Source organism: Schistocerca americana, chromosome 8 (genome assembly GCF_021461395.2).
Source record: "Schistocerca americana isolate TAMUIC-IGC-003095 chromosome 8, iqSchAmer2.1, whole genome shotgun sequence".
Classification (NCBI taxonomy): Eukaryota; Metazoa; Arthropoda; class Insecta; order Orthoptera; family Acrididae; genus Schistocerca; species Schistocerca americana.
Window position 1 is genome coordinate 195,978,986 of NC_060126.1, and position 27,649 is coordinate 196,006,634.

At 41.2% G+C, this 27,649-nt stretch overlaps 1 protein-coding gene across 1 annotated transcript in view; it reads left to right on the forward strand.

Moving 5' to 3' along the window:
- The window catches only part of LOC124545321 (vacuolar protein sorting-associated protein 53 homolog), a 158,149-nt gene that overhangs the window by 7,683 nt on the left and 122,817 nt on the right, over positions 1-27,649 (forward strand). Inside the window, exon 4 of the mRNA XM_047124222.1 lies at positions 11,963-12,083. Within this exon, the coding sequence (XP_046980178.1) occupies positions 11,963-12,083 (121 nt within the window). The remainder of the gene's footprint in view (positions 1-11,962; positions 12,084-27,649) is intronic.

Here is a 27,649-nt window from a genome sequence, read left to right on the forward strand (position 1 = left end):
CTGGATACTTCCCACCAACACCAACCTATCCGAACTCCGGAGATGGGAACTTGCCCTTCAGTATATCCTCTCTTCTCGTCATCCGCCAGGCCTCAATCTCCGCTAATTTCAAGTTGCCGCCACTCATACCTCACCTGTCTTTCAACAACTTCTTTGCCTCTACACTTCTGCCTCGACTGACATCTCTGCCCAAACTCTTTGTCTTTAAATATGTCTGCTTGTGTCTGTATGTGTGGATGGATATGTGCGTGTGTGCGAGTGTATACCTGTCCTTTTTTCCCCCTAAGGTAAGTCTTTCCGCTCCCGGGATTGGAATGACTCCTTACCCTCTCCTTTAAAACCCACTTCCTTTCGTCTTCCCCTCTCCTTCCCTCTTTCCTGATGAGGCAACAGTTTGTTGCGAAAGCTTGAATTTTGTGTGTATGTTTGTGTTTGTTTGTGTGTCTATCGACCTGCCAGCGCTTTTGTTTGGTAAGTCACCTCATCTTTGTTTTTATATATAATTTTTCCCACGTGGAATGTTTCCTTCCATTATATATATATATATATATATATATATATATATATATATGTTTGATTTTAAGTTCTCTTTTCCAAAGGGAGCTTTAGCCTTGCCAATAAAGTTTTGAAGCGCTTCAGTTCAGCTACACTCACTGTCTGCACAACAACACCATATGTGTCACAGGTGTGCATAGTATCAAATACTCATTATCTAGAGAACCTGATATCATTTACATGACGTATAAAAAAGAATGGTCCTAGAGTGGAGCCCTGAGGAATGCACGTATTTATATTTCTTATTCTTGGTTATCTCCTCTCCGGTATTTTTCTATTATCATATATAATATCTGTACACTATTGTCTACATTTTAAATATGTTTCCAGCAATTGTATGAATTTTCTGGTGACAACAGTCATTGAAATTTCGATAAGAGCATGTTGTTATGTACTCTATCAGAGGCTTTTGAGAGCTCCAGTAATACTCTTGGTTCTTTTCATTTATTTTTTCAAGTGTATAATGTACAAATTGAACTCCTACTGACATGGTACTCTGAGCTCTCCTGAAACGACACTTAGTGAAACACTTAGTTATGTTTTCTCTTATATGCACCACAGATTGGTAGATGCTGTAAGGATATCCAATGTTTTATATAGCTCTTTACAGTGAGAATGACTACTACTTCTAGCTATTATTTTTACAGTCCTTTTTTATTGCAGTTTAAAAATAGTGCCCATATTGTGTGCCTTTGATCATCAGGAAAGAATCCCATAACTAAGAACTGAGTGCCCATGGGCATACTAAGTCACCACAAGACAAAGACTGTACAAATTGCTGCTAAAACACTAAGAGCACAACATGCAGATGACATTCTTTTTTGCCAGTATGTTTGTGTGCTCATTCCGTGTTAGCTGGCTGTCAGTGTTCATCCCTAAAAAACTTTGTGTTTGTTGCACAATCTGTAGATTGATCTTCTATGTTTAATGTGACACAGTAACTTCTCCTCTTTATGCTGAAATGTATATTGTTTTTTATTTGTGTTAATTGTTAACTCTGAATATACTACCCTGAGAACACTTGCGTGGTATATATTTCTTTTCTAACAATTGTTTCACTAAAAAATGAATCATCAGCAGGCGTGTGAAATAACTCTACTTTTTGCACCCTGTTTTCCAAATAAGGTTGAATCCATTTGTTCACTGTTCCTTTTATACCTACCGCTTCAGGCTTGGTTAGTATTATTTTATGATCAACAGTGTCAAAAACTTGAACAAATCTAAGTATATGCATGTATCACAGTCATCGTTGTCAGTAACTGAGTCACAGTTGGAATCTGTAAACTCATACAAATACATAGGTATAATACTTAAAAATAACATTGAGTGTAATTATCACATAGACTCGGCCATGAATAAAGCAGGATAGCAGACTTTGGATTATTGGTAGCATACTAGGAAAATATAATGAACCTGCAAAGGAGGTTTGTTACAAATCACTTGTGCAACCCATCCTAGAATACTGCTCATGTGTGTAGGACGAGTTCCAGATAGGACTAAGAGGGGATATTGAATTTGTACAGAGAAGGGCAGTTGGTCACAGGTGTGTTTGACCTACGGGGGAGTGTCACCGAGACGCTGAAAAAACTGAACTGGCAGACTCTTGAAGATAGACAGGAACTGTCCCAAGAAAGTCTACTCATAAAGTTTCAAGAACTGCCTTTAAATAATGACTAGGAATATACTACATATCACTCCTATAGGAATCATGAGGATAAGGTTAGATTAATTACAGCATGCACATAGGCATTTAAACAATCATTTTTCTCACACTCCATATGTGAATGGAACAGGAAAAAAGCCTAATAGCTGGTGGGACATACCCTACACCCTCTGCCATGCACTTCACAGTGTTTCACGTGTTCTGTAATGGCCGATATTTTACTTCTCCTGCTTCAGAAACCAAACTGTGCTTCATTAAAAAGAATGTATTTTTTTGTGAAACTCATTCATCTCTCTCATTCAAAAGCATAGATTGCTACTCACAATATAGAAGAGACGGTGAGTCGCAGACAAGCACAGCAAAAAGACTGCTCTACATGTAAGTTTTTGGACAAAAGGCCTTCTAAAGCAGAAAACACATACACATTCACAGAAGCACAACCCCCCTCCCTTACACACACACACACGTGACCACTGTCTCATGTTATTTAGGCCAGACTCTGGACAACAACTGCGTCGTTTGGGAGAAGTAGTCCGTGTATGGTGGGGGTAAGAAGGCTGAATCAGGGAGGGAGAGAGATCGGGCAGGATAGGGGTGGGGAAAGACGTAGTGCTGCTTGTGGGAGTATGCAGGGATGTGGTGGGGACAAGGTAGCACTGCTAGGTGCAGTTGAGAGATTTGAAAGGGGGTGGGGAGTGGAAAAAGAGGAAAGTAGAGGACAGGAAAAAGATCAATGGATGCATTGATGGAATGTGAGGCTGTGTAGTGCTGGAGTGGGAGCAGGGAAGGGGATAGGTAGATGAAGGGCAAGGACTAGTGATTATTGAGACCAAGGGGTCATGGGAACAAAGGATATATTGCAGGGAGAGTTCCACGTGTGCTATTCAGAAAAGCTCGTGTTCATAGGAAGGACCCAGATGGCACAGACTGCAAAGCAGTTGTTGAAATGGAGCATGTTGTGTAGGGCAGCATGTTCAATGAACAAGTTGATCCAGCATCTAATGGCCACAGTTTGTTGGCGGCCATTCGTGCAGACAAACAGCTTGTTGGTTGTCATGCCCAAGTAGAAAGCAGCACAGTTGTTGCAGGTTGCATTCACAGGTAGCCCCACCTTTGATGGGATAGTAAATGCCCGTGACCGAACTCCAGTTGGTGATAGTGGAAGAATGTATGGGACTGCTCTTGCGTTTTGGTCTCTAGCAGGAATGTGTCCCATGACACTGGGGGTTGGGAAGAGGGTGGCCTGTCTGCAGCTCAACATCTCTTCTTCAGAAATCTATTCTTTTCATAATGTTGTCATTATTTCATCCTGGAATTTTATCTGAGATAGATTTTTTATGCACTGTATCAATGAAACTGCAAATCCAAAATGGTACAATAGCTTTGAAAATAGGGAAATGAGGTTGTGCTGTGTGATGTGCTTGTGTTAGACACATCATCTCACCAGTCAGTCATAACACAGACTCAGAGCACATTACATATGATGAAATCAGCCACTTACATCATCATATTTACAATGCACAAACACTCAAACAACAAAAACTATTAACCATAAAACAGGAATAAAGTAGATGCCCCAAACTAATATCAAAGTGTACAGTGCCAAGAAAACCGATGCTGTAATGTGCGATTAATGTTGAAGAAAGTGAAAGCACTGGTTTCCCCGAAAGGCCCGGAATTGTATTTGCTGGTCCTGCTTGCAGCATTCTTTGAAAGAATTATTGCATCACAGTTCTGCTAGGCAGATAAAGTTTAAGTGATTCAGTGAAAAAGTCTTGTAATATTTCTTTTGAGCAGTGTGCTCGACAGAACATATACTCAGCTAGGTAACCCACAAAATGTGCATTCTTTCTGCTATATCGTGGAATGCCACCTCTGACATCCCATTACATTCTGTGTGTGAACAGAATGATCTTTCAGACTTATGTAGTTCAGATTGTGGTTCACTCTACGCTGTTGAAAACCTTCAGTACCTAGAGTGCTGTGCTGAATGAACTGAAGCAGTTGCTAATGATTGTTGACACAGGGAGGATCTTTTCTTTGATTATTCTTACAAACACTTTCAAGATCCGAACTGCAACTGGCTCAAGCAAGCATTTTTTTGGCCCTTTCTCAGTTCAACTGAACACCCGTTTCCATGGCTTTTACAGCCTGTGCCATGTATTCTTTTACTCAAATTTTGCCTAGTCTATTTCTGCTACAACTCCTGGTCCCCGTAACTGTTGTGAATTGTTTATCGCCCACTCAATACACATTTCAAGACAGAAGGAAGACCAGTCAGGTATCAAAACCATAGACATGGTAAAATTTGTGACAAATCTCAGTGTCTTTGGATAATACATGGAGACCGATATGGTGCAGAAATCTGAGATTTTCCAGACGGGCTTTTGCAAAAGACTGAACCAAGTACCGATCTGAACACTCCACTTGAATGTGCATTACACATTGGCTATGCAATTATCTTTCTGCACCTTCTGTCAGCACCATTAATGGAAAGAGTCCTCATTCAGCAAAAACTTATGCAGTGCATGACATCTGGAGCAGTCATTTGCTCATGGTAGTATGTTGTGCTCCATCAGCCACAACCATAAGTCAGGTTTGGTTAATCTATAAAATACAACTTCACCCAGCAGGTGCCTGTGGCACTCTATGTTATACAGTATTGACACTAGTTGAACATTAATGTCACATTTGACTCTTGCAGAGGACCACAAGGGTTGTGCTATGTACCAGCCACAACAAGCTATAAATCTGCTTAAAAACGGACAGTTTCATGAAACAGTAAATTTATAACTTCGCTTAGTTTATGACAAATAGTTGGCTCCATCAACTAAAGATGTGCTCTTAGTTTCCTGACTACCTATGCTCATGGAAACTACGATGTATTCGGGAAAATAGCCAGTTATTTGTGACAAGCAAGATTATACATTTCACTGTAGTGCCACAAGCTACAAATGGGTCTGTCTTTACAGTCAGATTTTTTGCTTTCACATTTGTAGGCTTTGCCAACTGGGTCATTCCATGTCAGCTCAACCAGGGGCTCCAGCTCATAGTCTCAGATTTGACTGAAATTCAGTATACTAATTCTACGATGTGTGGAACACTCGTTTGCAAAGTATTACTTTCCCCTGCCAATTAGTTCCAGAATTGCGACTTGTGAAAGAAGGTGGCGTGACCCGGAAACTGCAACCCACATCTGGCAATCTATCTTCAGACCCAACTTCAGGTCTTAATAACTTTGGAACTATTCCACACAGTCCAGTTAAATTTTTACAACCCAGTAACATCCACTTAGAGAACACACTCCATGAATCAAAACACCAACAACATATTTCTGAGGGAAAATAAAAAATTCCAAAATTTGATTCAAAAAATGTAATACGTTAAAGGGTACATATTGTAGGTGCCCTCTATGCCAAATATAATTCACTCAAAAAGGGTACTTTTTTGTGGTAAGCTTAATGTGCAAACACAGAACTCATCATGCCCATACCAGTCACAAAAACTGAGTTACATGCACACGAAAATACAAAAATTTGAAAAATTACCCGAAAAACATGGATTTTCGAAGTGTGGTAGCACACAAGGGACAAGTGGTATCCAAGCCAAATTTCACACACTGCATAAGTAGACCATAGTGATATATATCTCAAAATTTCAGCATTTTATTGCAAGACATTTGTGTACAATGGAAGTTGACAGATGTATTTGGTGATGTGGCCATTATTCCACAACACAATTTTGTAAAAACATATCATAAACTGTTCTGCCTCATCTTATCCTCTCCCACAACTGTTTAATCACTAAGCAACAACATATAGACAGATTAACACAATCTACCATTAATGTTTACTGCACCTTAACTGCTAAAAACCAGTCGATTGTGCTTCTAACAGAAGTTCTCCCACACTTTAGCTACTGTAGAGTGGAAAATTGTACTGTGTTCCTGACACTGTGGTAGGAACTGGAATTGTCATAAGAATATGTTCAAAAGGAGTTCACCACCTGTCTGCCAAATGAAATGATCTTGCTGGTGCCATGAAGTTCACAAATACATCACCTTCTGCTTCACTGCACTCTGCAACACATCCTAAGTACCATTTGTCATCATAAACAGCAATAACACAGCAACGTGGTTGTATGTTGCTGCTTTTGCTTCTGAATCCTGAGTCAGACACACTGTGAAGACACATGTTGTGCATGAACCTATAATTATAACCGGACAGACTGCTCATCTGCACATTGTCAGAGTCTGCTGGAGAGAAGTGATGATGGCTCCTTGTGCCTGCAACAGTTTTAACGTGTTCTAGTCTGCTTTTTAGGAACTCTTCGACAGATTTCACCTCATCTTTCGAAACATAGAATGATTGTATGCCAGAGATATTTTTCTGTACCCAGGTAAATAATTGAAGAGGTTTTAGAATGTGACCTTCTGTAGGATGCTGCAGACTAGCTCATGATGCCATGCACTTAATGGTAGTACCAATACCATCACATACATTTTTACCGTGACTTGTTGCGAAAAAATTCCATTCTGTGTGAATCTGAAAATCATGGTAATGCATGCATAAATTTTTGAGATTTTTACAGTTTTTGTGCTGACTAGCTGCCCCATCACTGAAGTATTTCGCAAAATGTATGTGAGGCAGCTTGTTTTTCACATATGCCATGACAGTGCGAATGTGGGCATGAACTTCAATGGCATCATGAATTATACAGTCACTAAAAACGCACAGGTTCATGACAGACACATCACCTGATTCACCTGTATAGTAAATCGCAAATGGCTGGAGAGTTGCTTGACTGTTGTCCCAATGATATCCTTGGATGGTTGGATGGCATCTTGAATATAAATGCATGATTTTCAAAAAAGTCTAGTATTACTATAATTTAATCTTGTTTCAAATTATCCTTACAAAACTGGAGGTAAGCCGATTGTGCTGTTGCTGTGAAGCTGTGTGTGGTCAGTTTGTCTGTTTTTTGACAACACATTTCAACAATACCTTCCACTGTACTTTGCTTTGTTTCAAGACTTGTGCGATCCACGTGCGTCCATTGTTTATAAGAAACAAGTTCATCGTCATCCATAAGGAGTTCACCATACAATTTGTTATTCATGTGTTCTGCAAGATTTGCCTTACCAGGACACTTTTCACACGTGTGTATCATGCATTGGTAGGAACTGATGTCACACACTAGCAGCTTCATTGCACCTTCTCTAATCCATACCAGAATCCTTTATAGTAGCAAACGTCAGCTTAGCATTTTGATGGGTCTCACAGACACAAACATTGTGTGTGCCCATTGCACTTACAGGCACAACCCATTTTGGCTGATGATTGAAAAAAGATGATAAACCTACTTTGGTATTGGGATACTTTTCCTTGAATTCTACATATAGTTCTGATATGTTGCATAGCAACAGTCTTTTTTACATCTGTACATGTACATTTCCCATTTTCACTGTTACATAGTCTTTTTTTTTTCAGGCATTATTCGGCTGTAGTCATTATTTTCATAAAACTCCGACTCTAGTACCTGTATTTCTGAACTCAGTTGCTTACCCTGAGCCTGCTGAAGTTGTGGAAGCGCTCCTTGGGTTGCTTTTATTTTCCTCACTTGGTTTACCATATATGTACAAACATTGAATTCCTTTGCAGTGTAGTCAATAGACCAGCTGGAAGGTGCAAGGGTAAGAATACTTTTTTCTGGCGTGTGGATATAGCACATTTTTCTTTCAAATCATGCACAATTTTGTCCAAATCGGAGCACTTCTGGCATGATTTCTGTTCCTTTGGAGCAGATAGTTCTTCCTCTTCCACCATTAGTGTGTCAGCTATTTTGTGTTTTAATTCCATTTGAGCTTCTTATTGTTTTCTTCTACCATAGCTGGGCCTGTTTCTTTTCCCAACTTTGTGTGTCTTCATGGGAGACAAACCAAGAGCAGTCACTGAGGTATTTAATTGCTCACCCACTGTGGTTGCAGGTGGCTGATACTCTTCATCACTGTCATGTAAATTATCAGAATATTCTTCATTTTTTAGCAGTGCAACACACCTGGAACATAACTTTTGTCCTGGCTTCATGTTAAGTTCCATGCACTGATTCACTTTCAATACTGATTTTATATCAATTTCTCTGAGGCTACACTTCACTGTCTTCTTATGAATCCGAAATGGATCAAAACAACTTCTTTGCAGGAAAGAATACTTATCCAGAAACACTTTCATATGATGATAACAAACACTAGAGTTTCCTTGAACTGTACTTCTTGTGCCCACAGGGTGTATCCCAGATCTCCATAGCAACAAATCTTGGTCCAATTCATCCAGATCATACAGTGCAAAGTGAATGCCACATTTTGTTCCATATGTTGTTTTATGACATTCAGATGCTTGTGCTCTACCAATACTGCAACTTGTTTGAACAAAAGCACCACTAGTACACTCTTCTGCCTTCATACTGACTTTCCACAACAAAACTGACCAGTCTGAACTAGAATCTTAAAAACATGAGTAACCTGTAATTGTTGCTTGTTTCCTTTATTGTTCCTGCCTAACAATGACTCATTCTGTCCCTGAAAACTACCATTGTTTAACTTTCTGTTGCCTAATGGTTCCCAACAATTGCTGCAGCTTTATCTGAAACAAGCTGTCTGCATCATCACTATTACTTGCTAAATCGTGTTAAAAGAAACTTAACCAAATACATCTCTGTCAACTTTTACTGTACACAAATGCCTCGCAATAACAAGTTGAAATTTTGCCACATATTATATTATGGTCTACTTATGCAGTGTTTGAAATTTGGCTTGGATATCACTTGTCCCTTTTGTGCTACCATACTTAGAAAATCCATGTTTTTCAGGTAATTTTTCAAATTTTTGTATTTTCGTGTGCATGTAACTCAGTTTTTGTGACTGGTATGAGCATGATGAGTTCTGTGTGTGTTTAGGCCACATTAAGCTTACCACAAAAAAAGTACCCTTTTTGAGTGAATTATATTTGGCATACCTTTTAACGTATTACATTTTTAATCACATTTTGGAATTTTTTATTTTTGCTCAGAAATATGTTGTTGGTGTTTTGATTCATGGAGTGTGTTCTCTAAGTGGATGTTACTGGGTTGTAAAAATTTCACTGGACTGTGCGGAATAGTTACAAAGTTGTTAAGACCTGAATTTGGGTCTGAAGATAGATTGCCAGATGTGGGTTGCAATTTCCGGGTCATGCCACCTTCTTTCACAAGCCATAAGTCTGGAACTAATTTGCAGGGGAACTTAAAATTTTGTACATGAGTGTTCCACACTTGGTAGCATTGGTGTGCTAAATTTAGCCGAATCTGAGACTATCAGCTGGATCATTTTCTCAAATTGGTTGAATTGACATGGAATGACCCAACTTACAAACAAATTGTCAGCTTCTAACCTAACCTACACCTCAGGTTAAGATACAGGTTAGTCTGTCGTCACAACCAGATTTTTTTTCTTTCACATTTATTAGATTTGGGAAATCAGAGCCAAACACTTACCTATCAACCTAACTTAGACCTCAAGCTGTGCTACGGATCAGTCTGTTGCTACAACCACTATTTTTTTCCCCCCACATTCATTGTCTTCACTAACTCACAACCAAACTGTTACCTTCCAACCTAGCCTAGACTTCCGTCTATGCTAGGGATCAGATTGTCACCACAACCACTTTTTTTTTGCTTTCATTTTGTTGGCTTCACCAACTCACTAGCAAACTGTTATTTTTCAGTGTAACCTAGAACTCAGGTTACTTAGAGGTCAATCTGTCACCACAATCAGGTTTTTTGTGGCAATTCAAGCTGTGAGCAGCCTACCCTCACACCTAGAAATCACGACCTGTTTGAAGAAGAACAGACAAACAGACAAGTATTTGTGACAATGAAAAATATAAATGTCACTGCTTCACTCCTAGCAGTTTAATTTCTGTTGTTTCGTCCAAGACTAACCATACCCTTGGAAATTACAATATGAAAGCATGACATATTCAAAATAAAACAGCCAAATATTTCTCACAAACAAAAATAGAAATGTCATTGCTTTGTTCACAGCAATTTAAGCTGTGCTCTTACACCCCGAAAAAAGAGCCTATATTTGTGACAGCCTAAAGTTTACGTAAAGGCATAAATGTGCTTATATTGTGTTGTATATTAATTTGTGTGTGCATGCACGTGTGTGTGTTGTGTTCGTGCACAACGATATAGTCTTGCTATAATTGGCTGACTAGTTCAAGTCTGCTGTGCTCACTGTTATTGGATAACTAGATCGTGCATCCTGTGCCTGCTGTGATTGACTGAAAACAGCAAATTGAGTAGCTGCTATCTTAAATTCAGTGTCTCTGAAGCTAACAGACCATATTTTGTGGATAACGTATTTATACAAGTGCATTCCAAAAATATGCAGTTTCAATGATCGTGCCTTGAAGGTTTTGTCAAGATGCATCTTTCACAGTATGGTTTGTTGTGCTACATTGGCAGGAAGCCCAAAACCGATAGGTCTATATAAATATTCTATCAAATTGTGCATATTTTAGCTACTCTAGAAAAATACGTGAACTAAAGGACATTTCTTACATCAGTTAATGGGGCTTATATGGTATATATATGTACCTTCAGAACAGACAGGAACCTCATTTATGCTTCTGACTTCTGATTTTTAATTGTTGTACTGTCTTCCTGATTTCAAGCTTTGTTGTGGGAAACAGCATCATTGTGCTCACTATATAAGTCATAGCAGGTGCTGCATGCATTTTAGAAAGTTTGTGCTGCAGCTTCTCAGCAGAAGTAATCATGCACAACATTTGCTAATTACAGAGCCTTTTCTATTATTCTATCCCTTTCCTTGATTTGTTTGATATTATACTTACATCGGCCTTTTCCCGGTTTCTTGTTTTATAACATCCCACACTACTTTGCATTCAGTTTCTGTGTTACATATTATTTTTTCATTGAATGAATTTTTTGAGCAAGCAGTAACATAGTGTGTGTTTTTTTTATACTTGGGATAGTAATCTGTGAACTGTGGATTAATGCAGTGCGTTGGTAAAGAACTGAGAAATTTAAGTGTCTGGGAGGAATTTCAGATACCCATAGTTATCCACCTATTTTTCTTACCTGCTGCTGTAGAAATTGCTACTTTTTGAAATGTGTCCCAAAGATAAATTTAAACACTGCAGAGAATTTAGTTATCTTAGCATCTTCCACATACACGGCATCTCAGGTTTTATTTGCAATTGCTCTAGAAAAATTATGTATCTCACATCCCAAGAAGACTCTTTTGTATTCCTGCACTTTTGCACGTTTTGTCAAGCCCGACTTTAGCTTTATTATCTTACAGTAATTGTCTGAAAGGCAAAGATCTCTTATAAATACTTTACAATTTTTCCTTCCAATATATATAAGTACATAGTCTGAAACTGATGATGCTGATTGATTCACTCACAATTCCAGTGGTAAAACTTATCTGTTTCATTTTTACTTATTACTTTCTGTTTGTCTTTACTCTCTCAAGAAGTGTCCATGGTATTGTTTAAAATTTTTCATGTTCATATTTGCCAGGAAATTACCTTTCAAATTATTCCTTAAGGAATTATGTGGTTTAAGTTTTGCTCATTTATAATAGTTTGTATCACATGTCCAATAAATGGATTCCATCTTATTTGATTATCTGATTTTAAATAATTAATATTCATACATACACTTTTTATTATTTTGTAGGGCACTCATTAAAAAGAGGCAGTATGGAGAAATTGAGCTTCCATTACAAGCAATAATGGAAGTAATGAAACATTTCCACAATTATATGGACATTCCCCAGATCAAACAACTAGCAGAGCAGGTGAGTTTGACTTTCACAAGACAGATTTGAAGGTGGCCGTGATATATTTGGACTGAGATTTTCACGAACTTGAAACAAATTACTCCATTGTTTTGCCTGATTTATACGACGACAGGTTGCTCTCAATATAAAATTAAATTATAGCTGAAAGAGTAGCTGGTACATTTTGATGAACAGCTAATATAATTTTGGAGTTGAGTACTTGTCTTGTAGTATAGTATAGCAATTTATTTGTTAAAACATGTTATTGTAGTGAATAGCAAACATTGATAAGGGAAGATGTAAAACTGCATTAAACATTATAAGCAGATGTTTTATCTGTGATAAATTTAGGGAGCTGTGGGCATTCCTCAGACATACAAATTATAAGTCTTGTAATAATAATGATTTATTTGGCTTCTGAATAAGCACAAGAAACTATCACTTGTCAACCACATACTGGTAACAGAATAAAATATAATAGCTCAGAGTTGCCATCAAAAAGGTAAAATAATTAATTTGCAAGATCTGAACTGAACCTTCAACACGCCCCCTCAATTCAGCTATATCCAGTATTTCGACACACTTGCAAAAAGAATCATGATGTAGACTTCTGTCTTCTATACTGCCAAAGTTTGCATCTGTGTAGCAGAAAGCCATCTGTGCTCCTCATCTTCCATAGCGCAAACCAAGATCCAATTTTCCTTTCATATATCTTTTAAGTTCCTTCCAATGGCATTTCATTTGGGATGTGCCGAAATAATATATTGCTACACTCAAGTCCTTTTGTTTTGTAAGCATAGTATATATCAAACAACCTATTAATTGATAAAATGGTTTAGAATTGCCGAGGATTCCATATGTTTGTTTTGGGATGTGTCAAAATAATATATTGCTACACTCAAGTCCTTTTGTGTTGTAAGCATAGTATATATCAAGCAACCTATTAATTGATAAAATGGTTTAGAATTGCCGATCCTGTCCATTAAATCTCCCCTGACGCGCAGTTCTGGGTGACTTTCCCGAACTCTACCCATTTTCCCAGACCTCTCCAGTCCTTTTTGCTTCACCCCTCTTCCTTCCCCTTTGACCCTTCTGCCTGAACAAGGAGCCACTGGCTCCAAAACTTGACTAATTATAACCTTCTTTTATGTGTGTGTTCTGCCACTGCTTGGTGAGTAGATCTTTTATCCATCCAATTAAATTAGTATGTAATCTTGATCATTATACTTATCTCTGGTTTGCTTTCCATTGTCAGTTTGGGCTGCATTGGTTACAATTGTTCATGTCAAAGCATTTCATTAGTTTCCACCTCTATATAGGCTGACTCATAATCATTCTGTCATCTGACCTTCTGAAATCAAAGACAAGAAATGGGTCCTCCCATATGTCACATAAAAAATCACTTTTCCAAAGGCTTTTAATCCTGTTGATATCAGAGTTGCTTGCAGCAGTTGCCGGTATATTGTTGTCTATGTATAATAGAAGATAGGGTCTACTACTTTCCGAACTGCCCATATACAAACCTCTGTCAACATTTGACTGTCTAAGACCAATACTTTTGACAATACTATCAAATGTTGTATTCCGCATATGAGGAGTCTGCTTCAATCCATACAAGGCCTTTTTTTAATTTGAAGATTTGATTCTTTCTTCATGTGACAGCTTGAGGGATCTTAATGTAGACATCATCTATTTCCCCATGTAGAAAGGCATTTTTGACATCCATTTGGCATGTATATAGAGCCTCTTCAATGATGATTGACACCAATGTTCTCAGCATAACCAAATATGCAACAGGACAGTACATTTCATCATAATCATAACCCTACGTCAGAGCACATCCTTTAATTACAAGCCTTGCTGTATCTTTCAATTTTCAAATCTTGTTTCCATTTAATTTTGAAGACTCATTTTCTATCAATTTGTTTCTTCTCTGGACAAGACTCATGCAGCTCCCCTGTCTCATTAAATTCCAGATACTTAATTTCTTTGTTGATAACTTCTCTCCATTCATTATGTCTCCATCATATATCATTATAGCATTCATGAACATCACTGACAAACAATTCAGTATGCAAGGCCATTACTGCATGAGTGTCAAATTGTGTAGGCATCCAACGTTCCTTCTTGTGTTGTCCAGTGTCTTGACCAGTTCACTTAGAATTTCCACCTTCTTTCTTGTTTTTATTTGTCTTTTATTTGTCAGTCCTGTCATGCCACTGGTCACTGGTTGTTCTGCCAAAACTGAATTTTGTTTCATCAAAAATTGCATCATTTCCTGAAATTACTTTCTTCAGTTCAGGCACAAAAATCTGCATCCATTTGAACAAAAGTCAATGAAATACATCTGAGACAGTGAGAATGAATTTACTAACTATAAGTTCTTTGGAATTTTTAAAAATGCTTCACAATCATTTTCATGGGTTTGGGATTGACTAATGTTACCTTATGCTATGCTTTCTTTTTTTTGTTGGTTATCGCCTTGCATGTATCAACTCCTTTGCCAACTGGCCCCCCTGCAGTATCTGTCTTCACTCTCTTTTGATACCATGTGTGACCTCCTTTTGAACTACTACTGTAAACACACACACATCATTGGCACTTGAGTGGATTTCTGTGCTGTCGCAAGAAACCGGAACATTTTGATAAGACTTGGCAGCTGAGCTTCACTGTTTAAGCTGTCGCTACTTTGTCCTTGATGTACATAAGGAGCTGTATGCCGACCAAATGGTTAATGATGCAAACATTCGGCTGACTCCTGATTTTGTGAGCGGGACCTTCGATGTGAAAACCCCTCTCTCTTGGATTTTCTGACTATTACAAAATCGTTTGAGGTTTTGAGAGCTGTGCCCACAGCTTGTGGTCTGGTGCCTAATATTGCTGCCTCTGGATCACGGGATCCCGGGTTCGATTCCCAGCCAGTTCGGGGATTTTCTCTGCACGGGGACTGGGTGTTGGTGTTGTTCTTATCATTTCATCATCATTCGGGAAAAGGGTGAAACTGGACTGTGAAAAGATTGTGAATTTGCACAGACGCTGATAACCACATTGTTGAGCACCCCACAAACCAGTCGTCATCATCATCATCATCATCATCATCATCATCATTGTCAATGGTTGTGGGTACTCAGATTGAATCATGATGTGAGGTTGCAGAAATTCAGCCCGCTTCCCCCCACCATTAGTCTAATGGTTCACAAGGGAACGATATAGTGGCAGCGGTCCACACACAAGTAAAATATAATGGTGATCAGCCCAACCCAATGCGGTAGCCACAGCCACTTTAGTAGCACAGCATGGACAACAACACGGTCAAATTGCTCTAAGCGTTGGGCCATTTGCTGCCATTGCATCAAAATGGGCCACATTGCTCCTGTTTGTAATGCAAAATTCCAACAGCCTATTGCAGATGCTGATATGGACGTCATTTGTGTATCATCAATCTCTGTTGCACCCAATAAACTTTTTATGAAAGGCAAGGTTTATAAACAGTTTTGCACATGCAAGTTGACACAGAAGCTGCTGTGTCGTTATTCAACTTGCAAATATGCATGGACTTAGGCTCTCCACCTTTAGCGCAGTGTCACGTACATTAGTCTCCTACAATAGACAAAACATTCCAATATTAGGTAGTTTCTCAGTCCCAATCACATATAAATCTGTGGTTCATCTGCTCACTTTTCTGTTGGTGAACAATGAACACAACGAAAATTTGTTTGGTTTGGATGCTTTTAACTTTTAAGGGTTTGCTATGTCCAGTGAAGTTAATCTCATCTCTGATCTAGTGCCTTATACACAACCCTATCCTTTATGCTCTGAATTTTTCTTCGTGTTTTCTGCAGGCTTGGCTTGTGCCAATAATTTCAAAGCTCATATCAACAGATCGTTTCCAGCGAATGAGCAATCCCATTAGTTATTGTCAAGAAGCCATCAGGGCGGTTACACCTTTCCAGTGATTTCAGAGTCTCTGTTAATGCTCAGTCTATCATTGACATGTGTCCTTTGCAATGACCTGATGAACTTTTAGCTAAGCTTAGTAGTGGTCAGTACTTTTCCAAGATCGACCTCTCTGGTGCATATTTGCACCTTCCTGTTGATGCTGACTCTCAGCAGCTTCTGGTCGTTAATACACCTTTTGGCTTCTATCTATACTCGTTGCTACCACTTTTCGTGGGCAGCGCCCCAGCAATTTTTCAATGGTTTCTTGAATAACTCACAAGGTCTGTGCCTGGCTGTACCTACTATCTTGGTGATATTGTGGTCTCTGGCTCCTCCACTGCTGAACATCTCAACAACTTAAGTACACTCTTTTCAGTGTTACAGGGCACTTCGTTAAAATGAAGTTTGGAAAAGTGCTGCTTCTTTCAGCCTTCTGTGGTTTAACTTGGGTTCAAGGTCTGTAGTGGTGGTATCAAACCCCTTCATCAGAATGTCTCTGCTGTTGTGGCTCTTCTGCATCCTACATTACTCAAGAAATTCCATGTTTTTTGGTAAGATAGTTTATCATCATCAGTTTGTGCCAGGGGCGTCATCAATTGCACAACTGGTACATGCCTTGCTGCATAATGTGACATCTTTCCACTGGTTGCAGGTGTGTGAAACAGATGTCTGTGTTACAATGTGCATCTTATCTTTTAACCTCCAAGTGGGTCAAAATTTAATGTTAGCGACACATGCGTCCCAGCATGGGCTGGAGGTGGCGTTAGCTCATAATCATTCTTATGGCTCCGAGCGGCATTCAGTTTGTTTTGTAGTATTTTTATCTCTTTCTTCAATGTCTGCAGGATTCACTAAATTTTTGCCTAACCCTTCCACCTGCAGGCCAACCGTGAGGCTGAAAGGTTGTTAGAACATTCAAAATGCAAATGAAAATGTACATGTCTCGGTCCCTGTCCGATGTCGCCTTGGATCAATATCTGTTTTCCTACTGCTTCACACCATTTGGCAGCAACAGCCCCGCCAAACTACTCCACTGGCATCAATTCCGGATGCTCCTGCATCTCCTGCAGTGTGGCCAGAGACACCAACTTGTGAAGTTGTCGTCCCGTTTCCAGTACGGATGGCTGTCTGGGCATATTGGTGTGGTCGTCGCCCAAAATGGATTTCCGCCGTCATCTCCCAATACCACAGCCACTGTCTGTGCGTTGTCATACAGAAGAGGGCCTCTGCGCATGTCATTACAACCAGTTGCACCTGAGCGTGGACGACCAGATGACTCTGGGTGGGACACCAATGTTGCCACGCCAGTCTGCATCATTCGACAGATCACCTGATGCAGCTGTGTCCCTGGCACGGCACACAAAGGGTCCTCTGATCACTGATGGATGAACCTGGTGCAGCTTCTCCTACACTGCTACCAGTGCCAATGCAGCCACCACCCACACCGGAGCCGTCTTCTCCGCCTCAGCCACCAACTGTGGTGGCATCACCGCCACCAAGCTCTGGACTTGATGTGGACATGTAGCTCGTGCCGACATCACCCATCCTACCGTATGGGTTGACAAGAGAAGGCAAACTGTGACACTACCTGTGTCCCATGCACTTCTGACCATATGCTCCAGTATTAGCATGTGATCACAGTCAGAGCCTTGCAGAGGAAGACGCCATGGACATGTCACAAATCCAAGCTGCTCCCTAATGGAAGAGGCATGAAGTAATGTGTACATACCAGAAAGCCGCGTGCATTAGCTGTGTATTGTCATCCATCCATGAGATGGCACCGCGAAAGAGCTATACTATTTAAACCCTGCTGCACTATGCCCGTGCTCAGTTATCACAGAAGTGTTTTGTTAGTAGTCTTCTTTGTAGACTGACTGAATTTTCTCTTTTTTCTGACAATGAATCAAAATGTGTCACTTGCTTTATTTAGTGAAATGCTGCACCGTTGTTTTCTTAGTAGTCACATAAAATGCTGTGTCTTTTGCATAAATTATCTTTGTACTATCTGTGCCTCCACCCAGTGGGTTGGCATAGCATTATGTTTCCGAAGATTATATAATGGCTGCAGGTTTGTATTGAGAAATTTTTTAAAGATTAACATGCTCTATAATTCCTGATATTTTGCAATAAAAATTTCAGTCAAAGTCATGTAAGATTTTTGCTGTTGTTGATTGCATTGCTATGATATCCAGGCATGCTCAGTGACTGAAGCATAACTGCTTGAAATTATCTCTTTCTGAATTAAATTAATCTTTTCACTTTTAAACGGTTGTGATCCCTGACAACTTTCAGATCAGTCACTTTTCCACTCATCATAAATTCTATAGGCCAGAGATAACTATATCATCATAAATTTCCATTGTATTTGGAGGTCAATTTTTATTGTGATTTATCAAATCTTTTAGAAGTTACTTTTCTATTATAGCCTGAATTGAGTATTTTAGGTGAAGGTATTCCATGAAAAATTCACCACACAAACATGTATTGATTTTAACAGCTTCAGATGATTTTTGTAGTCCATTAACAATATAGTCTGCTGCCAGCTTCAGATGTTGAAACACTGGACTATGGTTGAGCCTGTGTGGTTACCCCATTTAATATTCTCATAAATTGTTATACCCACATATTTTTGTGAATTCATTCATTCCATTTGTGACTTGTTGATAATGCTGTGATAAGATACTACTTTTTTGTATTTTATGCACTTCTGTACATTTAAAACAACCTGCCAACATTTGCAGCATGTTGAAATCTTATCAAGATCTGGCTGCATGTTTACATAGCATTTTTCAGATGGAAGTTAATTATAGACTACTGCATCACCTGCAAAAAGACTGAGGGCACTATTAATATTGCCCACTAGGTCACTTATGTACCTCATGAACAGCAAGGATCCCAATACACTTCCATGGCCATACCTTAAGTTACTTCTACTTATGTCAGTGTCTCTCCATCACATATAATATGTCCTTCATACTAAGCAGTTCTCAGTCCAGTCACAAATTTCATTCGATACACCCATATGATTGTATGCTTATTAATAAATATTTGCGTGGTGCTAAGTCAACCAGTTTTCAGAAATCGAGAAATACTGCTCCCACATGATTACTTTGATCCATAGCTTTCAAGATGTTGTGTGAGAAAAGAGAATTTAGTGTACTCGATGTTTTCTGATTCTGTGCTGTTTGGCATGCAGGACGTCTTTTTGCTAATTACATTACATTAAGGGGACACACCCCTGAACGGCCTGCATTTTTGGCATTATCTTCACCCTCATAGTGTAACTGATCTATAAATGAGAGATAGCTCAAAATTCTTACACTCAATTAGGGCCATTAGTCAAAGCATTTCCCAAAAAATCATTAAGATATTTTTTATATTTTGGTGCTGACAACAATATTTATAATAGTATAAAAAACGGAACACTATTTCACTGTGGAGCCACTGACTGCACAGCTTGGAAACACAGTCAGAGTACAGGCAACATTCACATAAGTGTTTTATGCCTCCCATTTCCTTCCCTGATCTGTGAAAAAGATAAGTAATTTATTTTGCTACAACAAAAATGTTTAAAAATGTAGCTCAAATATCACTGACATCATCATCATATTAAAAATTTTTCAGGAAATAGTAGGCAAGGAAGGCAGAAGAGGTCATTCTAAATATCTGTACCAATCTTTGTGAGTTTAACTTCAGTCATTTAGGAGAAACGTGTACCTGAGTGATGAATATTCAAGTTTTTAGTAAATCGCAAAAGAAGGTTTACAGATTTATTAACTTGTCACTATGCTTACTTAGAACATTCCAGCGGCATACTCCAGTTGTCCTCCTGTTTCCTTATCCTTCGTACTCTTTTTCTTCATTCTTTTCTTTATCCTTGACTCCTTGGCAGCAACTTCTGCAGCTGTCTCTGCTTCGGTTACCTTCCGCTTATCAATAGCAGTTAGAGCTGAAGCAATATTCCTTCCCGTCTCGATGTTCAATTTCTTCATAAGATTGATTCTTGAAATTGCACCATCATTGAATGTTGTTGTTGCATCCATTACACCAATCCTCAGCTCTATCAGCCCAACAAATACAGTTTTAGGTATCCTCTCCCATATACAGCTGTTGAAGCTTTCATTTGCATTCTGAGAGAGACCATGCATACATTTCTTAAGTAGATTTTTATTTACCAGATATGCCTAATTGTCTCCATTACAGCAAGTGGTAACCAGGACTTGCACCATGAATCTTCCCCTTTTGAACACAAACCATGTTGTGGGGTTTCATCTGTTGAAGCTCGTGAAACCATGTTGCCCAAACAGCTTGTCTCATGTTTTCCAAATGTACTACATTTCTCCTTATTGCTAATCCATAATATTCAGTCAAAGAATCAATTTCACTTTTAGTAAGATGACCTGGACCACCTATGTGTTTTCCGTCTGACAGTTTTTTTCCACTGAAGTTTTCACATAATTTTCTCAGCTGAGCTCCTGTTCTTTTTTGTACATGCCCAACACATTCAAGCTTTTCTATTAGAGTGTCCCCATATGGTCTGTTATTAACAACAGTAGTGTGTCCTTTACAATCCCCGTCCCCAAGGTAGCCTGCATACCTCACACCATAACTGACCTCTGATCTTCTAAAAATGTTTAGAGCTCCTTTCATTTCCATGTTTACACTTGGGCCATCAAAGTTATTTACACAAACATGGGTGTCAAGAAATTTACTTGAACAACCCTGGCAGTGCTTTGTTAGACATTCATAACATAGTATCTTCCCGGTTTCAGTAAATGTTGCAGTTGCAACCCCATTCAGAAAAGTATGACCTCTCTTCTGCCAAGATCCATCAAATGCTGCTACAGTGTCTGTATTCTCAGACAAGGCTACTGCTTCTCTGCTGTTATTTTCATTAAATGTGCACTCACACCACATAAAGCATTATGTATTAATTTATTGTATCTGTCAAGCCTGTGGAGGTGGAGGCAAATCCGTCACTGCACAAAAAGTCTGGGCAGCTCTCCTTCCCCTTTCAATACATCGCATTGCATAAGCAAGCTGAATGTTTACACCGTAATGTCGACTATCAGTTACTGGCAATGTCATAGAATCATTGTGCATCTTACACGAGTTACAGGCAATCGCTAACCGACTTGAAAGACTTCCTTGGTGAAATGTCCTCAGAAACGTCAATAGTATCTTCACAAATACAGTACTTACTGTTGTGGGTTGGCAGGAGTGCCAACACTGTATTATTAGAGGAAGCCGAAAGGCACGCATTTTAGCTCACGCAGGCTGGCGTGAGGTCTGGAACAGGACAAGGAAATTAGACTTTAGAAAAACGGACATAGCCGGTGGAATACTTAACTTTAATCCATTAATGATGAGCGTCGCTCTTGACTGTACATAATTCAGTATCAATAGTAACTGGTAATGGCGCCTTGCTAGGTCGTAGCAAATGACGTAGCTGAAAGCTATGCTAACTATCGTCTCGGCAAATGAGAGCGTATTTTGTCAGTGAACCATCACTAGCAAAGTCGGTCGTACAACTGGGGCGAGTGCTAGGCAGTCTCTCTAGACCTGCCGCGTGGCAGCACTCGGTCTGCAATCACTGATAGTGGCGACACGCAGGTCTGACGTATACTAACGGACCGCGGCCGATTTAATGGCTACCACCTAGCAGTTGTGGTGTCTAGCGGTGACACCACATTCCTCCCCCACAAATCGGCGCACGTTTGTGGCATAAGGCTTCCGCCCGCCGTGTGGAGGACACCATGTTGACGTATGCGACGAGGTGGGGAGCCTAACAACAGGCGAGGCTGTGCCACCCGCACCCTGCCATTCGGACCGCGGGGAGCTAGGAAACACCTGAAAACCTGCTCCAGGTTGCACGCCAACATGCGGTGTATGTGCCCGCAGACAGACAGGAGGGGCCGAAGGGTCGACCTCCATCGGACCGGGACACCCGACAGGCGAAGACGACATATGGTCCAGAGCGGGCAAGAGTTCCATGTCGGAGGACAACTGGTCACGGGAAGCGATCGGCGGCGCGTGACCCAGGGAGGCGCCCGGCGGTTGCAGCGATGCATCCACTGCGGGCGTTGCCGGCGGGAGAACAGGCAGCGGCGGCGGCGGCGCGCCGCCATGGGGCAAAATGGAAGGCAGCGTCGGTAACACCTGGGGCTGAGGCGAGCCAGTAGATGGGTCCCCAGGGCGCTGACCGGACGGCACCGTCGCTGAAAGCAGACGGGGAGCAGCAGATCCCGTGCGACGACAGAGGCGCAGCTGATTGAGATGCCGACGCACCTCACCAGAGGCCCCCAAAACCAGATACATAGCGCGGCCGAGGCAGCGAAGAATGCGCCCTTCGACCCAACGCAGTGAACCTCGATAGTGGCGGTAGTAGACAATGTCGCCTGGGGCAAAAGCAGGTGTCTGTCGCTGCACAGGAACCTGATGCGGCGGATGTAGCAAAGACATCAAGGTTCAATGAGGGCGACCGTAGAGCAACTCGGCTGGCGAGCGACCATCTCGGGGCTGAGAGCGATACGAAGACAAAAAGAGCAATAACGCGTCCTCCCGAGAATGCGACTCTTTCAACTTCAACATCTGTGACTTGAAAGTCCTGACCAATCGTTCAGTGTCACCGTTTGACTGTGGCGAAAACGGCGCAGACGTCAGATGTTGAATACCATTGGCCTTGCAGAATGACTGAAATTCTGCGGACATGAATTGTGGGCCATTGTTGGAAACAATAGTCTGTGGAAGACCTTCAAAGCAAAAGATAGCGGATAACGCTTGGATGGTGGCAGATGACGTCGTGGAAGACATCCGGACAACAAAAGGAAAATTACTGAATGAATCTACCACAACCAACATCAAGCATTCCACAATGGACCAGCAAAATCGATGTGTAAGCGTTGTCAAGGGGAAGTGTCTTTTGGCCATGCAAGGAATTTCCGCGGTGGTGCTGATTGTTGTTCGGCACACACCATGCAAGAAGAGCACATATTCGTAATCGCGGCATCGATTCCAAACCAAGTACAGTGCTGACGAGCAAGTTGTTTCGTTCTCACTATACCCCAATGTCCTTGGTGGAGAAGCTGTAAGACAGAGGACTGTAACGAACGTGGGACCACGACCCTGGACTGATCATTATCAGAACGCAACAGCAAAACACCACGTCCTACAAAAATCCTCTCCTGGTGAGCAAAAAATCGGCGAACCAACGGATCCCCGATCCGTGACTTTGACAAGGGCCATTGAGTAGCAACGAAACGCAGAATGGTAGCAAGGACAGGGTCTGCAGCTGTGGCTGTAGCTACACGACGAAAATCAATCGGAAATGATTCGACCACGTCATCGGTTTCCGAATCAATGAACATGCAAGCAAGTTCGGAGGAATCGAATACTCTATCCTCAACAACAGGCAAACGGGACAACGCATCGGTGTTTTTGTGCTTAGCAGTGGACCGATGCAAGATATCGTAGCGGTACTGCGAGAGGAAAATAGACCAGTGAATGAATTTCTGCGCTGTACGTGGAGGTACAGGCTTGGTCGGATGAAAAAGCGATGTCAAAGGTTTGTGGTCGGTGATGATGGTAAAGTGACGACCATACAAGAAATCATGAAACTTTGTAACACCAAATACGAGAGCCAATGTTTCTTTCTCGATCTGTGAATAATTTCGTTGCGCAGACGAGAGCAATTTGGACGCAAAGGCAATAGGGCGATCATGCGAACCATCTTTGTGCACAAGCACAGCACCGATCCCGAAATCCGATGCATCCACCATCAACAAAAGGGGCTTCCGGGGATCGAATGGCGTAACGCAAGTATTGGAAAGCAATGCCGATTTCAACTGGTGAAAGGCGCGTTCGCATTCCGTCGTCCAGACGAACGGAACACCTTTACGGCGTAAGCGATTAAGCGGAGCTGAAATGGAAGAGGCATGTGGCGTATATTTGTTATAGTAATTTATTTTTCCCAGCACACTCCGTAGCTGCTTCAAATTCTGCAGCAAAGGCAAGTCTTGTATGGCACGGAGGTGCTCTGGACTGGGATGTATGCCTTGGGCATTGAGTACATGTCCCAGATAGGGTAAGTCACGAGCAAAAAACACACATTTGTCCTTCCGCAAGCGAAGACCATTTTGTCGCAAGACCTGAAATAATGTTCTGAGATTGGCTAAATGTTCTTCTTCCGTCTTTCCAGAGATCACAATATCATCCAGATAGTTTGCTGCAGTAGGGACCGACGCACAAACAGTTTGTAGATATTGCTGAAACAATGCAGGGGCAGATGCACACCCGAATGGCAGTCGTTTGAATCGATACAAACCAAGATGCGTGTTAACCACCAAAACGCACTGGGATTCTTCGTCCACCGGTATTTGCAAGTACGCATCTGCTAGGTCCAACTTTGAAAAATATTTACCCGGGCACAGTTTGTCAAAAAGATCTGCCGGGCGGGGTAAAGGAAAAGTTGCAGTCACTAGTTGTGGATTCACTGTTGCCTTGAAGTCCACACAAAGTCTCAATTTTCCGGAAGGTTTTGGTAAAATTACTAAGGGTGATGCCCAGAGAGAAGCCTGTACACGTTCAATTACACATTGTGGTTCCAAATCGTGTAATGTTTTTGCGACCTCATCACGCAATGCGTGGGGAACATTGCGTGCTCTGAAAAATTTCGGTTGCGCATTTACTTTCAGTTCCACATGTGCTTTATAGTTCTTAGCGCAGCCGAGGCCCGGTGCAAATATGTCTGCAAATTCTTCACATAGACGAGAAACACTGTCTGAAGGCACAGTCTGGTTCACTGATAGGACCTGATTTACTATAGACAAGTTAAACAACTGAAATAAATCGAAATCCAACAAGTTCATTGCAGAAGAAGAATGAAGGACGTAAAATGACACAAGTTTTGTTTGTCCCTGGTATGTTGCAAGAAGGCTGCACTGTCCTAACACAGGGATCTTGTGAGCCGAATAGCTAGTTAACTTAACAGTTGCGGCACGCAACGGAGGTGTGCCCAGCAGTTTGTAAGTGTCTTGATTGATCAGTCAAACTGCAGCCCCGGTATCGAGCTGGAATGGTATCACTTAGCCGTTAATGTCCAAGTCCACAAAAAGTTTATTGCCCTGCTGACGACAAGAGCGACTGTCTCGTGCAGCGTGAACTGACACTGGTACAAAATCACTTGCGACTTGACGGGAGTTCCTGCGATGTCGACGCACACTATTTGTGGGACGAACACAGTCACTGTTAGAGAGAGTGGCACTGGGCGGAGTGGCATGAACTACATGAATTTCCATGGGCGAATTTCGCGAGCCTGAATATCCTTGGTTCGATTCCGATTCCAGCGCGAAGCAAAGGGCCTGGTATGGTTTTGAGCTTCCGATCTGAGCTTTTCCTGGAAAACACTTTGAACATGCCCTTTTTTATTACAGTAAAAGCAAATAGCTTGGCGTGACGGGCAATTCTCACGCGAATGTCTAGTAGCACACCGCGGGCATGATTTTAGCACTGCATTTCCTTGCTGACGCGGTACACGTGACTGAGAGCCTGGTGGCAGCGGCGCGGGCGGGGCGCGAGGACTGTTTACTGTTCCGTGCAGCTCGCCCTGCGGGCCGGTTAACCTGACGCACTGGTGGTGAAGTTTCAAATGATTCCTGGACAAAGTCAAGTGTGTCCTGCCGATCCAATACGTCCATCACTTGTTGAAGGGAGGGATTGACTAGTTTCAAAATCTGTTCCCGTATACGAACGTTAGAAATGTTCTGTGCAATAGCCTCACGCACCATAGTATCTGAATAAGGGAGTCCACATTGACACTCAAAAGCACAATCCCTAGTAAGGCCCTGCAAGGTTGCAACCCACTCCCGATTAGTCTGACCTGCCGTACGTTTTGTACGAAAGATGGTATATCGTTTGGCAACTACATTGACTGATTCTTTGAAATATGCATCTAATGCAGATAAAATTTCGTCGTAGGACAGGGTTGCTACGTCGCATCGGGGAAATAATTTGACTATCACACGGTACGTGTGCACCCCGACGGAGGACAATAAAAAAGGCTGCCGCTCGTTACCTTGAATTCTGTAGGCGGCAAGATGGAATCCAAATTGGCATGACCACTCCGTCCAGCTTTCCAGTGCAGCATCAAAAGGACGAAAATTTGGTGCAACTGCATTTTGTGGCTGCATTAATGGTGGAGCGGCGGCTGCCACGTCGTTTTGCATTGCACGTTGACCCTGGACGAGCTGTCCAAGGGCATCCAGTAAGGCCTGCATCTGCTGATTCTGTAAGCGATAAAATTCGGACAGTACATCTGGAGATGGTGGTGAAGCCACTACACAAGTAAATCAGGGCAGTATAGTTACGAACGCGGTGTTGCCTCGTCGCCAATGTTGTGGGTTGGCAGGAGTGCCAACACCGTATTATTAGAGGAAGCCGAAAGGCACGTGTTTTAGCTCACGCAGACTGGCGTGAGGTCTGGAACAGGACAAGGAAATTAGACTTTAGAAAAACGGACGTAGCTGGTGGAATACTTAACTTTAATCCATTAATGATGAGTGTCGCTCTTGACTGTACATAATTCAGTATCAATAGTAACTGGTAATGGCGCCTTGCTAGGTCATAGCAAATGACGTAGCTGAAGGCTATGCTAACTATCGTCTCGGCCAATGAGAGCGTATTTTGTCATTGAACCATCACTAGCAAAGTCGGTCGTACAACTGGGGCGAGTGCTAGGCAGTCTCTCTAGACCTGCCGTGTGGCGGCGCTCGGTCTGCAATCACTGATAGTGGTGACACGCGGGTCCGACATATACTAACGGACCACCGCCGATTTAAAGGCTACCACCTAGCAAGTGTGGTGTCTGGCGGTGACACCACACTTACATTTCACAGTACTCTTTAAAAGTCTTGACAGCATATTTAGGTTCACAATAACATATCTGTCATTATTGCTGCTCACAATACTACTAGGCTTGTTCTTATTACATTTAGAAAGTGAAAGTTTACATTTAAAAGCACTGCCTGTAGACACAGTTTCTGCAGGCGACTTTTGAAGCAACTGATGTGTATTATTCTCTTGTGTTTGGAACTGGTTGCCGTGAAACTTTCGTTTGGGACTAAATTCCTTTAGTCTCAGCATTTGTAGCACAGGGAACACAAACACAGAAACAAAACAACACAATAACTACAAAACCACACACACATGAAATTCCGAAATCATATATTCTCAGATCTTTGTTTACATTCGAACCATAGCCTTTTAGATATGCCTGTACTTTGGTTCTGAGAGTCAGTGCCTTCTAGAAGACACCTGTGTTAACAATCTGTAACTAATGACGGAAAAAACAGAAGAACAAAATAATGCATCACGTATTCTGACATTCTTCAAACTGACAGATGGGCGTGGCCCCTGTGCTAGATTACGTTCAACCTCAATTTTAAAACGAATGGAAGATGATAATGCCCATAAACTATACATGTTTGAAATCAGCATTAAATGCTCTTTTCTAGACAAAAAATTTTTTTTTCAAATTTTTGGTCATTTTCACGAGCATGTCCCCTTAAGTTATATTAATATTTGTTCCATAGATCATGAATATGAGATTTCGTAATGATGTGGAACGTGTCAATTTAATATAAGTTTTC